At 42.7% G+C, this 15,687-nt stretch overlaps 1 protein-coding gene across 4 annotated transcripts in view; it reads left to right on the top strand.

Annotated features, from left to right (window-relative positions):
• The window catches only part of Rras2 (RAS related 2), a 70,300-nt gene extending 59,926 nt beyond the window's left edge, over window positions 1–10,374 (top strand). For all 4 annotated transcript variants that reach the window (XM_031387960.1, XM_031387963.1, XM_031387961.1 and 1 more), the window contains exons 5-6: window positions 6,511–6,629; window positions 8,894–10,374. In XM_031387960.1, the coding sequence (XP_031243820.1) occupies window positions 6,511–6,629; window positions 8,894–8,981 (207 nt within the window). In that variant the 3' untranslated portion in view covers window positions 8,982–10,374. The remainder of the gene's footprint in view (window positions 1–6,510; window positions 6,630–8,893) is intronic.
• Window positions 10,375–15,687: the final 5,313 nt, after the last annotated feature.

Genomic DNA, 15,687 nt, shown 5'->3' with positions numbered 1-15,687 from the left:
ATTATGTTTGTACATGTAGAGTGTGTGCATGTGTACATATGTGTGTACATGCATTAGTGTTTGTGTGTTCAGGCCAGAGTGTGTGTGTGTGTGTGTGTGTGTGTGTGTGTGAAGGTCAGAGGATGACTTTGGAGTCAGTTCTCTTCTTCCACCTTTACCTGGGATTAGATCAGGTTGCCAGACGTTTGTGTGAAGTGCCTTTATCTGCTGAGTCAGGTCACCAGCCGCTGTTAATAGATTCTTTTTTTTTTTCTTTTTCCTTTTTTCTTTTTGTTTTGTTTTTTCGAGACAGGTTTTCTCTGTATAGCCCTGGCTGTCCTGGAACTCACTCTGTAGACCAGGCCTTGAACTCAGAAATCCGCCTGCCTCTGCCTCCCAAGTGCTGGGATTAAAGGTGTGTGCCACCACTGCCTGGCTTGTTAATAGATTCTTAAGATTTTGTTGGCAATGTACAGACATCAGGAAAATGGGTTGATATGTAGCACCAAGGCAGATTTCCATCTGTACCCAACTGTTTAAAACACAGCCTTTGATTGTTGCTGTATTTGTCCAACAAATTTTAAGATTTTTATTATTTTTAATTATGTATGTGGGTTTGTGCACATGAGTGAAGGCATGATCCTCTGGGACTAGAGGTGGGTATGAGCCACCTGATGTGGGTACTGGAAGTACTCTGGTCCTCTGGAAGAACAGCAAGTGTTCTGAACCACTGATCCATTTCCCCAACCCCTGTAAACTATTTTGGAAGCATACTGAATTTCAGACATTAAGGAGATAATTAGCCTACACATGTTGGTCAGTGGTGTTCAGCTTGTTGGCATTGCTATGTGCAGTTGTCATCTACAGATGTACTAGACTGTGTTGATGGCTGATCTGGGAGGCCTGTAGCATGCACACTGCAGGCAGGACACACTTGGTCTCACACTAAGACTTAGAAAGTGTCTTGATACTATTAGTGGAGAATAAACGTTCCTGCTGGGCCTCTTTCTGATCTGAATTATTATGGGGTTACAGTGCTGAAAAAGGATCTCTACAGACATCAGTACAAAGTGTACATTGGGTGTTTGTTGTCTCCATGTCTTCACATATGAACTTAATTATATCTATTATCTGCTGCCCAGGGGGCCTCTCTGTTGCTCTTCTTTGTGTGTTCCAAGACTTGCTCTGCTGGGTGGGGAAGGGTGTCACAAAGCACACATGCAGAGAAGGGCTCTGCTCCCCACCCTGTACTCACTTCTGCCCACCCCTCACTGCTGCCTGCCTCCATTATAGGTGGGAGCAGTTGAGGGGAGACAGACCCCCAGAAGTAACAGATCTCTCTCTCTCTCTCTCTCTCTCTCTCTCTCTCTCTCCCCCCCCCCCCCCCCATGTAAAAGCAAGAGGAATTTTATTTAATCCAGCATGCTGGGGTCACCCTGCACATGGGGAGAGAACAACCAACAGATCTTATTATTAGCCGTGGATGCGGCCTACATGTGTTTTTAAAATTATTATTATTATTTTATTATTATTATTTATGTGTGTGTAATGTGTGTTGGCTGACATGCTACAGCATCCTTGTGGTGATCAGAAGACAGCTTTTGGTTCTTTCCTTCTACCTTACATGAGTTCCAGGGATTGAACTGTAATCCCACAGCTGGCACAGCAAGCACCTTTACCTGCTGAGCCATTTTACTGGCCCTGTGTGAGTTATTTTAAAGTTATCTATATACTAAAGATTGCCAGTATGAAGCATGTAGTTTCCATCTGTCTGCAGGTATTCAACATATTATAACACTATCTGTTTATATATCACGGGATTATAAAAAAATTCATGTCAATAAAAATGTGATGGGTTCCCAGTGAAATAAAAACCAGGAGTATGAGAAACAGTCTAGGTGATCAGTCACACTTCTGTCACCTAAAAGATGTGTCATTACCTCAAAGTAAGCTTTTCTGAATTGATCCTTCTCCCAAAGTGCTGTGCACAGACCTAAATTACGTATCTGCTGGAAAGCTCAGGTGTGCATTGGATGGAACAAAGCAAGTGCCTGAAACTGACCTAGTGAGAGACCATGTGCCATAAAGTAAGGAGAAGAGTGGTAGAGGAGGACACTCACCTGAGACCTTTGGTCTCTACATGCACACAAACACACACACACACACGACTTTAGAGGGAAAACAGAGAATATTGTAGGAAAAGGGAGAATCTGACTACATGAAGTCATTTTTCTTTTGGTAGGAAGAGATCTGCCATGACTGGTTTTCTCAACATAGAAAATTTCTTTCTTCCTAAGTTGTCCCATGAAGCATTCCCTCTCACCCACTTTCTAACTTACTCTTCCATGATTGAAGAATCTGGTATGTATTTCAACCTCATAGCCTTAGGGCAGGTATGTTATTTTGAAGGAAGGCCAGGAAAATTAAAAAATCATATAAATGTTGCTGTGCCAATACCGTGGGACCTGTGTGCTACTTTGTTGAGCTGCAGCAGGGGATGGACCACATGAAGTAGCCTTGGGCCTTATAGTAGTAAATGGTTGCAGGGTTTGGGGAATAGGGTGTTAAATTACATGTGTGTACTCAGAATGAGGTCACATAAAGAAAGACCAAAGCACAACCCCTGTTATGAAGAGACCAGTCATGAAACCCAGAAGTTTCAGAAACAATGGACTCAGTATCCAACAATATAAGGCTATAGAAACACTGCCTGCATGAGGTAGAAGTGGTGTGGGCTGTATACAGAGATTGAGTCAAGCCTCCAGAAGCCCAAGCTAAGGAGATGATAATTGCACCAGATGCTACTGACCATAGAAATGTACTGGCCAAAGAGTTCCAAGTTTGATGGAAACTGCACTGAACACATCCATGATGCTCAGCCAGCCCTGACCACAAACAATAGACAATTATGAGACTGGTCATAATAAAACTCTTGATGACCCACGTTAAAGAAAAATCTGAGAAGTAGTTAAGGAAATACAAAACTGCATACAGAGGGGCAGAATTCAGGATGGTGCAGAGTTAATATTGGCTGTCAGTTTAGCAGGAGGAGAGGAGCCTCTGGGGATGTTCATGAGGGATTGATTGCCTGGATTAGGGTAATCACGGGCTGTGTCTGAGGGTTTACCTACATTAGGATAGCCCCTGGACATTTCTGAGAGGGATTATCTAACTGAGTTAACTGAAAGGTGATTGTGGGTGGCATCATTCCATGAGCTGGGGACCTGGATTTCCTAAAAATGAAAAAAAAAAAAAAAAAAAAAAAAGAGCTGAACAGAGGCATGTATTAGTCTCTGCTTCCTGATTGTGGAGTCATGTGATCAGCTCCTGCCACTATGACTTTCCTGCCCTAATGGACTGTACTCTGATGCTATGAGCTAATTAAGATTCTTGTGTTAGGTGTTTTTATCACAGCAGTGTGTACAGTTACTAATACAGGTGACTTATCCATATTATTTCTCACTGGAAACAATGTAAGCCAGAAGATGACATATCTTACATACTGAGAGCAAAATCCTGTTGTCTAGAAACCAATGCCCAGCTTATACTAGCTTTAAAAATGAAGTGAAGTAAAAGATGTATGAATTGTAAGAGTTCAGCACCAGCAGACCTGGCTTATCAGAGGGGTCCACAGCTGAGAGATAATGACCTAAATGGGAGTCTGAGTCAACAGAGGAATGAGGAGCACTGGGCCTGGCAATTATGTGGGTAAATATAAATGACCTTATTTAAATCTCTTTCAAGCATAATTGAATGTTTGAAGCAAAAATAATGTGAAGTAAAGCCGTAATACCAGAGAAGAGCAAGAAGACAGATCAGGCACTGGGTGGGTCTCAGGCTTTGTGTAAACCAGTTTGACTTCAGCGAATATGTGAAGTTAAAATGTAGACTATGAAGCCACTGAAGTAGCCTAGCAGACATGAAGTGAATCAGCCAATGGGGGAACGAAAGGGCAACGTAGAGGTAGTTCTTAACCTAAAAGGTAGGAGAGGGGTGTGCATAGAACAAAGAGTGAACAAACAGAGGTCTTCAAGCTCTCACTGGAAAGGCAAGTGGTATCAGACTGAACGAAAAAAGCAAGGCCCTGTAGCTTAAAGACACACAGCCTACTTAAAATAGAAGGATGGACTAAGGTATCCTGTGCTGGCTCAACTGTAAAGATTAAGTGGCTATAGAGATAGCAGTGTAGTAGATCTTAGAACCAGTTAGAGAGAGCTATTTCACAGTCACAAAGACTAATTCACCAAGAGGACTTACTGGTCCTAGCCATTCATATGCCTCAGAACAGCTTCAAAAGTCCTGAAGTAAGACTTAAAAGACTTGCAGGGAGAAATAGAAAGAAAAAGTGATGTGTAGACAGCTTACATACACATAGAGGGAGAGAAGAAAAAGTGATGTGTAGACAGCTTACATAGGACCATTGAGCAGCTTGTCCAACTGACCCCCATGAACATTCCACCCAACAGCACAGAGTCTTCATTAGGCCGAAGAATGGCTCATGAAACAAGCCTCAACAAATCTGAAGGAAGCATTGTCAGATAACACATTCTGGTGACAGCGGCATTGATACGGACATTAATAACACTAGGACATCTCTAGACTCCCAAGCATATTTCTAACATGGAAAGGAAAAGTATTAAAGGATTACAAAGAACTTTGAATGAGGTGCCACTTACACACAAACACAGCGTGTCAGATTTATGGGCTGCTACAAGAGATGCTATGCCACTAGGGTATATTAGGAAAGAAAAAATGGTAGATTAAGCCATAGTAAGGAGGGAAGAGAGGCAGAAAAACTGGGCCAGTGGTAGACTGTGTACTTGGCGTGGGCAAGGCCGATTGCCCTCAAAGAAAAAAAGAGCATTAAAAACTACAGGAATAAGTAAAACCCAAATGGCTTTTGTAAGGTAGACCAAACTGGCAAGCCTCCAGCCACAAAGAGAAGATCAAGTATGTCTGTGTGTCTGTCTGTATCTGTCTAGCTACCTACTTACTAGTCAGACATGAACTTAACTAATGCATATGAAGCTCTAGGTTTGAGTCCCATTGAAAAAGAAGAGATGAAAAATCAGTATATGGGATGAAAGAGATACCATTATCACTTTACATCTTACAAATTTATAAAGCATTAGGAAATGCTATAACGAACTTGACACAACAAACTCAGTAAAGCAAATACAGTGGTCACCTTCCCAGAAAGATGCAGACCACCAAAGCTACTCAAGATGCAGTGGGTTGGCCAGATGGAAGGCATCTGTTAGTAGCCTTCCTCATATTTGCCTTCAACAAAGAAAACATCAAGCCAGATGGATTCACTGGTGGCTTATACTAAACTTTTAAGGAAGGAATAGCCCCGGTATCAAACTTTTCCTGAGTATTGAAGATGTGAAAACTCTTTCCTGCTTGTTGTATGAAGCCAGGATTACTCTGAAACCAAAGTCAGACAGATAGGAAAAATAACTGCCCATTCTCTCTGCTGAGCATACATGTAAAAATTCTTAACAAAATGTTAGTAAATCAAATTTTAACAGTAGGCAGTGTGCCCAGAAGATTTTATTTCAGGAGTGGAAACGAACCATCATAATTTATCATGTCAGCACACCGAAAATGAAAAATCACAGCATTATCTTAATAGAGCAGAAAAAAACATTTGATAATACCTAATGTTTGTTTTCAATAATTCTCTTTATAAGCAGGATGGTTGAAAATTTTGTTAATTGGATAAAGGACTTAATTAATTGGATAAAAGGATTAAAATTTTGTTACTTTTATTTTTTTAATAAAATCCTACAGCTGACAACAGAATGGTAGGAGGCAGAGTGCCTTGACCCCGCGACCACATGAGTCAGGAGCGACCCTCTCTCTGCCTGTTCTTGCTTGTGTGGAGGGGAGTGATGTTGGGCAGTGCAGAGGCCATAGAGCAGCCAGAGAGGAGTCTGCAAAGCTCCCGAGTGTCCAGAAACTCAGACAACTTCCGAATGTGCCCAAGTGTGAGATAGAGATAGGTTATGGCTGCATCCTTACTGTGAACAGGCTGTGAGTGGCTTTAGAGAGAACAGAAGGGTGGGATATTTGGGGAGGGTGGAAGTGGGTCCCAAGTGTTCTTCATGTTCTGTATTGTTTAGGAATAATGGCCAGATTAAAGATGACTATGCTCACTATAGTTACCATTCAGCCCAGGGGTTGAATTTATTTTAGTTTGGAGACATAGTCTCTGGTATTCTCAAATTGCTATGTAGCCAAGGATGGCCCTAAATTCCTGATGTTCCTTCCACTACCACATCTAGCTCAGCCCAAGTGTTTTTGACTTGCAGTTGGCTGAGCCCACAGACATTGCAGGCCAACTCTGTTTGTATTGCAGGTGCATTCTTCTGCGCTGTGCAGAGGTGGGCTACATACTGTGTGGTACTGTGGCATCAGCCTGGACTCCAGGTGGCGCAGTAGCACCATATGTGTGTAGCCAGGCTTAGATGTGGCCCAGCGAGGTTGCTGATACTGTGCCTTAAACACAATTGCTGCCATCCATTTCAGGTAACGCAGGAAGAAGGGCAGCAATTAGCGCGGCAGCTCAAGGTCACGTATATGGAGGCATCGGCAAAGATCAGGATGAATGTAGATCAAGCTTTCCACGAACTCGTCCGGGTTATAAGGTAAGCAGAACATGTGCTAGGTGTGTGTTCCAGTAGATGGCCATGCAGTGTGTGTAGTGAGAAAGAGGGAATTATAAGTAGGAGTGATTGGACTGGTACACATTGTGGGTTACATTTCAGTTAAATACATGGCACATTCTAGGCATTTCCAGCCCATAAAAATCTCATTTATCTGACGTTGCAGAAGAAAAGTACAAGTAAGGATTTTGAAAATAGTAATTGCTTTGACTGTAGTGATGACAGCCACTAATCAAGTCTCTGTCAGACACTGAGTGACATTCTTTCTGCGTTAGTACATTGGATCCTTACTACAACACAGAAAGCAGGATGCTTTCTTTACCCTCCCTTTCAGGTGAGAAGCGGTACAGACAACTGAAATAACTTGTTCAGTCTCTATGTCTGTTAAGCTCTGGGACTTGAACCCATCCAAATCTCAAATTCCTAGTCCCTGCCAGATCCCTGCCAGGCTAAGAGCAACCCAAGCAGCAGAGACCCCATCATGTCTCAGGTGTTTGCCCCCCCAGTACGACACAGGTGCATACACTCCAGTCTCTAAAGAGGTGTTTAGGTAGATGGCCTAGGAGCCCTCCTTGTGGATTGTAAGCTGCTTGAAGTGGTGTCTCCTCCTCTTCCCATCTCCTGGCTATCCCTGCTAGTTAGCCTTGATATTGAATGGGCCCTGGTTCATTATGTGTCTCGGTGAGAGGGGAAGAAAGAGGTTGTAAGGTTTAGTTTTTGATGAATTTCAGCTCTGCAGGATGGAAGCATTCTTGACGTAGATGGGACAGGGATGACGGTGGTTAAGTAGTGAGAATGGGCTTGGTACCACTGAACTGTATCTTAACAGTGTTGACCTGGGGGGCTTTGCTTCCCAGCCCTACCCCACCCCATTTTTATTTTAGTGCTTAACTGATGAGGTACTTCCTTTGTAAAAATAATTACTGCCTTAATCAGATACCCATATTTTCCTTTGACTCTCAAGAATCCCAGATTCTCACCTTTCAATCAGCCAGGTGTGAAGATTTTTTATCTTTAAGCACCACAGAATCTTAAGCCCTCACGACAGTTGTGAAGGGGTAGGTTCTTATTATTCCCATGCAAAAACTAAGGAGTCAGAACCAGCTAACTTGTCTAGTACTAAGTGGCAGAGAAGAGGGATAATTATGTGCAGGAGGAGGTAGTTTTCTATTGTCCCTGATGATGCATGCTTATTGCTAAGCATATCTTTGAGTCCAGGAATTTCAACTTAGGGAGACTATACAGGCATTGATTCAGGCTTGACCAGGAAAGCAATTTGCACGTCTCTTCATTCTTGGGAGGACCTCACGCGTGCTCGGCAGACCACCCCATCACGCCTGAGCTTCACCCTGCTCCTCTGAGTACTTGCTACTTATTTTCCTTCCATGGATTTGCTCTCATCCCCTGGTGCAGCAGTTCTCAGCCTGTGGGTTGCAACCCCTTTGGGGGGGTCAAATGACCCTTTCACAGTGGCTGCCTAAGACCATCAGGAAACACAGTTATTTATGTTTATGATTCATAGCAGTATCAAAATTACAGTTATGAAGTAATTTTATGTTTTGGGCCACCACAACTTGAGGAACTGTATTGAATAAGTGCCTCTCAACCTTCCTAATGCTATACCCCTTTAATACAGTTCCTCATGTTATGGTGACTGCTAACCATAAAATTATTTCGTTGCTACTCATAAGTGTAATTTTACTACTGCCATGAATTGTAATGTAAAGGTCTAACATGCAAGATATCTGATATGTCATGACCCACAGATTGAGAACCTTTGTGTTAAAGGGTTGCAGAATTAGGAAGGTTAAGAACAACGGTTCTAAGAGGAACAACAATATGAACCAACCAGTACCCTCAGAGCTCCCAGGGTCTAAACCAAAGAGAACACATAGAGGGACCCTTGTGGGACTTCAATGAGAGGAGAGGTCCTTGGTCTCGTGAAGGCTTGATGCCCCAGGAGAATGTCAGGACAGGGGAATGGGAGCAGGGAGAAGGGGGATGGGATTAAAAAAAAAAAAAAGCAGTTCACCAAACTTCATAAGACTCAGAGCTATGGATGGCCAGAAGCTCTGCTCATAACAGTCGGGGCATAATTCACAAAAACAAACAAATAAACTTATAAACAAACAACAAAAAATAGGAAATGCGTGCATTTCACTGCAGCCTGTCCAGAAATGACCTGCATTTGTATTGGGAGATTCACTAGGAAGTGGTGATATTATTCATATTTCTCTGTCTTACAGGAAATTTCAAGAGCAAGAATGCCCTCCTTCACCAGAACCAACCCGGAAAGAAAAAGACAAGAAAGGCTGCCATTGCGTCATTTTCTAAGAGTCCCTTGAGGCTTAGCTAACAACTGCCAGGGAAGTCCTCACCTCTGCTACCGTTTACATCATCCGGTACCTGTAGCCTTAGACCGATGATCACCGCGTTAGCCTTACACCAAGAAGCTGGCAGATCCTTTATGTGAAGCTAATGTAACGGTCTTTCCCAGACGTGTGTAAAGGAAACACTAAGGCTGCTCCAGACAATATCTGATTCCTTTAAAACACATGTCTACGCAGATGCACTCTGCAAGGGCTTTTAATAGAGGCAAACCAAGTTTGGAGCCTGAGCTGTTTGCTAAGCTGAAGTCATAGGTTGTGAAGTAATTTTTAACTTCTGGAATCATGTTGCCTACTGTTACTCAAAATAGAAATATAGGGAAGGTGGTTTTTTGTTGTTGTTGTTTTTGTTTTTGTTTTTTTTTTTTTTAATGTGAAATTTTGCCTATCTTTGAAACTTTTGATGTCAACTTTCATTAACCTTAAATACACTGAATGGAATCTACAAAAGTGAGACATCTCAGACCTTTCCTGATGCTACGGCTTTTGTTTTTCCAGTGGCCAGAATACCAAAATGCCTGTTGTATTTATGGATTAAAAACTGCTGACTAAGCCTTTGTTATCATGCTTCCTTCAAGATGTCAATATTCTCTGTGGCCAAATGTTTGGACTGGTTCTACACGTAGGTGTTCACAGCCGTGGTAAGGGTAAGAGTGAACGGTTCCTGTCTGTCTTCCTTTTCAAGTATTCCTGGCTAAGGGATTAAAAAAGAATACCCACACAAGCTAAAGCTGTTTTTGTTTGATGTAATATAAAATATGGAATTGATCTTTCCAAAGTCAGAGATGATTAATGTTTTTGCTATATACTTTTATACGTTATTTTCTTATCAAACTAGTTAACAAGTATTTTTATATGTTTGTAAGCAAATATGCTTTCGCAGCGTACCTTGTGTATATGTAAAGATGAGTATTTAAGTCATCTGTTCACTGTTAACTGACAAAGAGAACGTGGAAGCCACGGAGACCATGACTTTTGTTTGCTGGCTTGGTCCTTGTTACATCCACTGGTGGCCAATAATCAGAAAACCTTCCCAACAGAACGCAACAGGATGAGACTGAAGTCACGTTCAATGTCCCCGCTAGATATTGACTGTTATATCAAGTATTACGTGTAAAACTTCTACTTGACAATTAGTGTAACTGTGGATGGCTTCTGACTTTGTTTTTAACTCTGTGGATTGTGTTTAAGCAATTCAAAGTATGTTCCCGATTTTGAGACTCAGTGGTATTGCACAGTGGTCACTTTATTGAATGTGTACAACAGCCCCGTGAAGTTTATAAAGTGGACCCTTGTATAGCTTCAGGTGCTAGAATTAAAGTTGATCTATTATCACCAGACGACGCTTGATGGCTCCTTTTTCGTGCCAGGGCTTTGGTGACGGTTATAGACCTGGCTGGAGTAGCCTGTGCCTTTTCTGCACCATGTCTTAGGGAGTTCTGCAGGTGATCTTACTGTTCCACTGCTTTCTTGAGGTCAGTGGGTTTTAACTTTTTCAGAGAAGCCCCAGGTATAGAGGAGAGAAGGAGGTGAATATATTCATGTAGCAACCCCCCCCCCCCCAGAGGATGAATCCTAAAGTGGCTCTGGCAAAGAGGACCATGTATTTATTTAAATACAAACAAAATCACTTAATTTTATTGTGTTCCTAAAATGTTGACATTGATGCCTCTCAAGAACCATTGTATATCCTTGCGTCACCCGAGCCTTTAGATACTAGGAGCTAGCCTGTAATATCCAGGTTCCTGGGGGTTCCCTCAGATTTTGTTCCTCCCTTTTTTCCACTCTGAACTTCACACTGTATATTTTCACGGCTACATTTTCAACTTCTGCAAGCTTGCTTCTGCACTTTTTTTGTCTCCTGCTAATCCCGTCCAGTGGGTTATTTCAGACTGTGTTTTATTTTCTAGAGTTTTTATTTTGTTTTATAAGGTCTCACTAAGTAGCCCAGGTTGATCTGAAACTTACAGACCTTGAGCCCAAGAGTTTCCGGCTTGAGTTTGAATGTTGGGATTGTAAGGTGTGTTGCCCACTCCTGGCTGTTTTTGACGCTCCCCTTCTGTCCCCTCCCCTTTCCTCCCCTCCCTTCTTTCTTCCTCTTCTCAATCTCTTGGGTTATGATCAGTTCTGGCTGGTCTAGAATTCCCTGTGAATATAGCCTGGCCTTGAGTTTCCCACAGTCCTCCCATGTGCTGGGAGCATAGGTGTGTTGTGCCCTCCCTCCTCATGTGTGTGCATGCATCTCTAGTTTCACTCCTTATTAAGTTCATGCATGCCTCTTACCCAGACCTCACTCTTTCACAGAGAGCCCTGATGCTGAGGTCACACCTTAACTTCTCACTTGGGCACCTAGAATGGCAAGGTATATTTTGATCCCACATCTCTGTAGTTTGTATTTGTTTCTGTTGTGTGGTTTTTATTTAGTTATGATCCTGACTTTTTATAAATTTAAATTTTGCTTGGATGATAGAAATTGAATATTTTATGTTGTTGGGTGTCTGGACATAGCTTTTTCATCTGAAGGTGTTTGGCTTTGTTCTGGTAAGCAGTCTGTATATGTGCTATTCTATTTGAATCAGAACTAAATGCAATCTGAAGTAGCTTTTCTACTAGGAATAGATTAGTCCAGTCTTGAACGTCCTGAGTGGTTGGTCAGCCTTTCCAGCATGGCTTGTGGGATGCAGACAGTCTCCGACCCTTGAGAAGTAAACTTGCCACAACTAATGGTTCAGTCCCTGACCAAAGTCAGTTATTCAGACATACACTTAATATTTGGTAAAGACTCTTTACCCTGTACCCTCCACAGTCCTTTTGAAACACTTCAGAATATTCTACAGCAACTTCAAGCTGCCTCAAAGGTTCCTAGAGCTCTGGTCATTTCAGTTCAAGGAAACATTTGTGTCTTGCCTGGGATCTCCCAGACCTTCCTCTCTAACCAGGAATATTGCTTTAGGCTGAAAGCCAGGGCAGCTTTAGCACTCAGTCTGTGTTTACTGTCCATGAGCCATTGTTTTATACATTTAGTCTCTCACACACCTTCTATTTTTGAGGTAGGACCTGGTCTTGTCCAGGCTGGCCTTGTTCTCCTGGGTTCAAGTTAGCCTCCTTCTTCAGCCCCCTGAGTAACTCTGGGGTATTAGGATTATGAGTAGTACCCACCCACCATAGTTCAGTTTCTGATTGGTTCAGGCAGGAAGATAAACCCACCTTGTTGAAGCAGGGTCTCATTTCTGTCTCTGCACTGTGTGTTTAAGGCTAGCTGTCCCCAGAGTCTCTGGGCTGTTCTGCCTCCACTTTCCTTCCCACAGTAGGAGTGCTGGGGATTCCAGATGTGCATTACTACAGCTGGCTTTTTATATGGGTTCCAGAGATTGAACTCGGAGGTCCAGACTCAGTTCTTCAGGCTTGCAAAGGTAGAGATTTTACCTGTGGAACCATCTTTCTGGTCCCAAGAACCTGTATTTTAAGGAACCCCAGGCCTTGGGATGGTAAGAAGCTCGGTGTGGTGAGTGAGGGGCAGCAGCAATCGGTCTTCCGTAGGTTTGTTTGATTGTGGACACTAGGTAGGAGCTGCAGTGTGATTGGCAGATAAGGAAATGGAGGCAGCGAGTGTGGGCTGTTTGGGGAAGTTCTTTGGCACGAAGCTGGGTAATGGGTAGATGTTTTGCTTTAGGGAGTTAAGCTGTAAGAACAGTGAGAGCAAGCCAGTGCTCAGTAGTCAGTCCAGGTAGGTAGCAATACAAAACCTAGAATTAGTTGTTAAATTAGGCTGCTTGGTTAGAAGAGAGTTAGAAGTCTACAGTTTGGCTGTATAGGGTGGAGCGGGCCCACAATTCATGCACTCAGGAGGCTGAGGCAGGAGAATCATGATATCACAAGTTCAAGGCCACAGTAGTTTACATAGTAGACCCTAGGGATACGGGGGCAGGTTCTCTGTAGCTGAGAATGGTCGTTCAGTGCTTCTCCAAGCTGCTTAAGCCCATTTTAAAACCTCTCAGTCCCCAGTGTTTGGACAGACATTGTTTTTGCTAAGCGCAAGGGAAAGAAAATTAACTGGAAAAATTAATCATCCTGTTAGTTATCACTGCACCGTCAAGCTGCTATAAAGGTTTCTCAGCATGAGCTTTGCATCCCTTCTGTGGGTGTGACTGAAGTACAGGTCCTGCTTCAGGCAGCTTGGGTATCCTGCACAAGCAGCTGGAGATGCAGTGTTTCCAGGTGACCCTTCTGACTTCGGAGATAGGTTGGTTATTCTGGGTTAGGATCACTCAGCAGGATGTGTAGGTCAGAGGACAACTCGCTTTTGTGTATTGGTTCTCTCCTGCCATATGGATCCTGGGAACTGTAATGAGGTCATCAGGCGTGGCCATGAGTGCCCTTTACCCACGGAACCACCTCACCAGCTCCCATCCTTCTCTTAATACTTAAAAATTACTTTCAGTAAGGGAAAATTGTCTAAGCATGTAATGACTTAAAACACAAGCCTGTTACTAATCAGTATGCTGGAGAGGGGTATTTTGAGCACCGTGAGATGTTAATGAATGCCATCTTATGTGAAGACACCATGCATGTTAAGTGAAAACAGCCCGAGATAGCATTGCGCTCTGATGATAGCTGTTAAAAATTACGTATGTAAATTTTATTTGTCGAGACATTTTCAGTTACAGATGACCAAATGCAGCTCTCATCAGATTAAGTACAAAGGTGCTCACTTAGAGGTCTACAAAGCAGTGAGGGGCAGGTGGAGTAGAGCTGGTTGCTGGGAGACCTGCTCTCTGCATGAGAACTTGTTAAACTCTGAAGGTGAGGAGGAGGGGTAGGCAGGTCAGTCCTGACACCAGAACAGCAGGACCGACCCAGGTCGCTGTCACAGCTGCTCAGGCACCAACCCAGAGTCCCTGGGCCCAACCATTACAGTCTTTGCCCTTCTGTCCCTGGATACACACATTGCCTCTGAGCCCATGGGGGTTCAAAAGCAGGCGCCATCATTTAAATGTGACATTTTAATATAGATGTTTTGCTTTCATTTTTCACAGGATCTAAATCGGAGAATTAGCCCTGTGCTAATTAACATGTAGCTGCTATTTATAATTTGTTACTGCATTTCAATCATTTTTCAAAGGGGATTTATTTCCATTCTGTCTACTTTGGGCAATATGAACAAGAAGAATGGGGATATTAAAATTGACCTTGCCAAATAGCAACATGGTAGAAACGGCTGGCTTCCTTGATTTGGAGTTTTAAGTAGGAATTAAACATTTATGGTTTAGTCTTGTTTGGATAATAGTATGCATTTTTAGGGTGTAAATATTTTACTTCTTCATAGTTTAACTCCCATGTAACAGAATTTCTGAAGCCAGGCTTTGAAAACTCCAGGTCAGACTGTCATAAATATAACTCTTTGAGTTTTCTGACTTTAACAAGCTTTGCTGGCTTGGGGACAGTTTCTTTAGTGCTGGGAATACAGCTTCCACCATGTGTGATCCAAAATTTTGTTTTTACTTGTTATTGTCTGAAACATGGAGACTTAATGAAAACAGAGCACAGCGGTAATCTGACAGAGAGAATGTTTATGTGTTGACACAACGGACGGGTTGTGATGGTTTTCCAGAGTGCAGAAGGCATGCAAGAAAGTGTGCCTGTTCTGCTGCTTGCAGACCTTGAGTGTACTGAAGGCTCTCACAGGAGACCTTGCAAAGAAAGCACAGCACAGGGTCTTTCAAGTTTTTCACTTGCGGGTGGAGGAAGGAGCTAATGTAGTCTCATTAGCTACAGCAGATTGCCCTCTGATAAAACACGATGGCCTGGTGATAGGAAATTGACTCATTTGGGAAACAGAGCTCTGAATTTCTTACAGTGTGGGTTTGACCAGATTATAACTGGTTTGGGGTTGGTGTAAGATGTATACAATTATAATTTTCTTTGGTTGAGTGCACACTACCACCCTTGGCTCTAGTTTTCTTTATGTGGCAAGTTCTTACTAGCCAGAGTGGAAGTCTAATCAGAGTTCATTCATAGTAAGAAAAATCTTTATTTTCAAAATGATTGGTTAGCCAGAAAAACGACAACCACCTAACACAAGACTTTTGGCAGGAAAGATTTGACATTCACAAACTCCCCATCGCAAGCAGTAATACGATTCATGATGAAAGCACGTTTCTCCTTCTCTTTAGTCAGTTTTCTGGTTTTTAAAAAAGTCTCCCAAATCAGGATTAAAATTATACCCATGTGGGAGCAGCACCCTTCAGGTGGGGACAACCCATGCCGCTAGCGAAGCCTGCCCCCACCTGAAGGGACTTAGATTTTCATGGCTTGAGACTAAGTCGACAAGATCACTGGGAGGATGTCGCAGAAGTAGGCAGGGCAGATCCTTTAGCAGAACGTTGTTGGGGAGGGTGGAAATTCAAGCCTCTCATTTCTTTGTTTTATACTCTTTTGAAGGAGAAAGCAATTCATTAAAACATCTAAAAATAGTGTTGGAGATTATCCAGATGGCTGAGGGGTGTGATGGGAGCGGCCCATCTAGAGGGAACAGAAGCACCATCTTTTCCTGCAAATGAATTTGGTAGCAACTGGAAAAAGACCCAACCCTCCCACCACTTAATTAGCCTAAAAACAAAGACAGACCCAGTGAGATTTTTTTTTTTTTTAAT

Source organism: Mastomys coucha, unplaced genomic scaffold, assembly GCF_008632895.1.
Source record: "Mastomys coucha isolate ucsf_1 unplaced genomic scaffold, UCSF_Mcou_1 pScaffold21, whole genome shotgun sequence".
Lineage (NCBI taxonomy): Eukaryota > Metazoa > Chordata > Mammalia > Rodentia > Muridae > Mastomys > Mastomys coucha.
The sequence above is the reverse complement of the archived record's forward strand: the minus strand, read 5'-3'. Positions and strand labels throughout refer to the sequence as shown.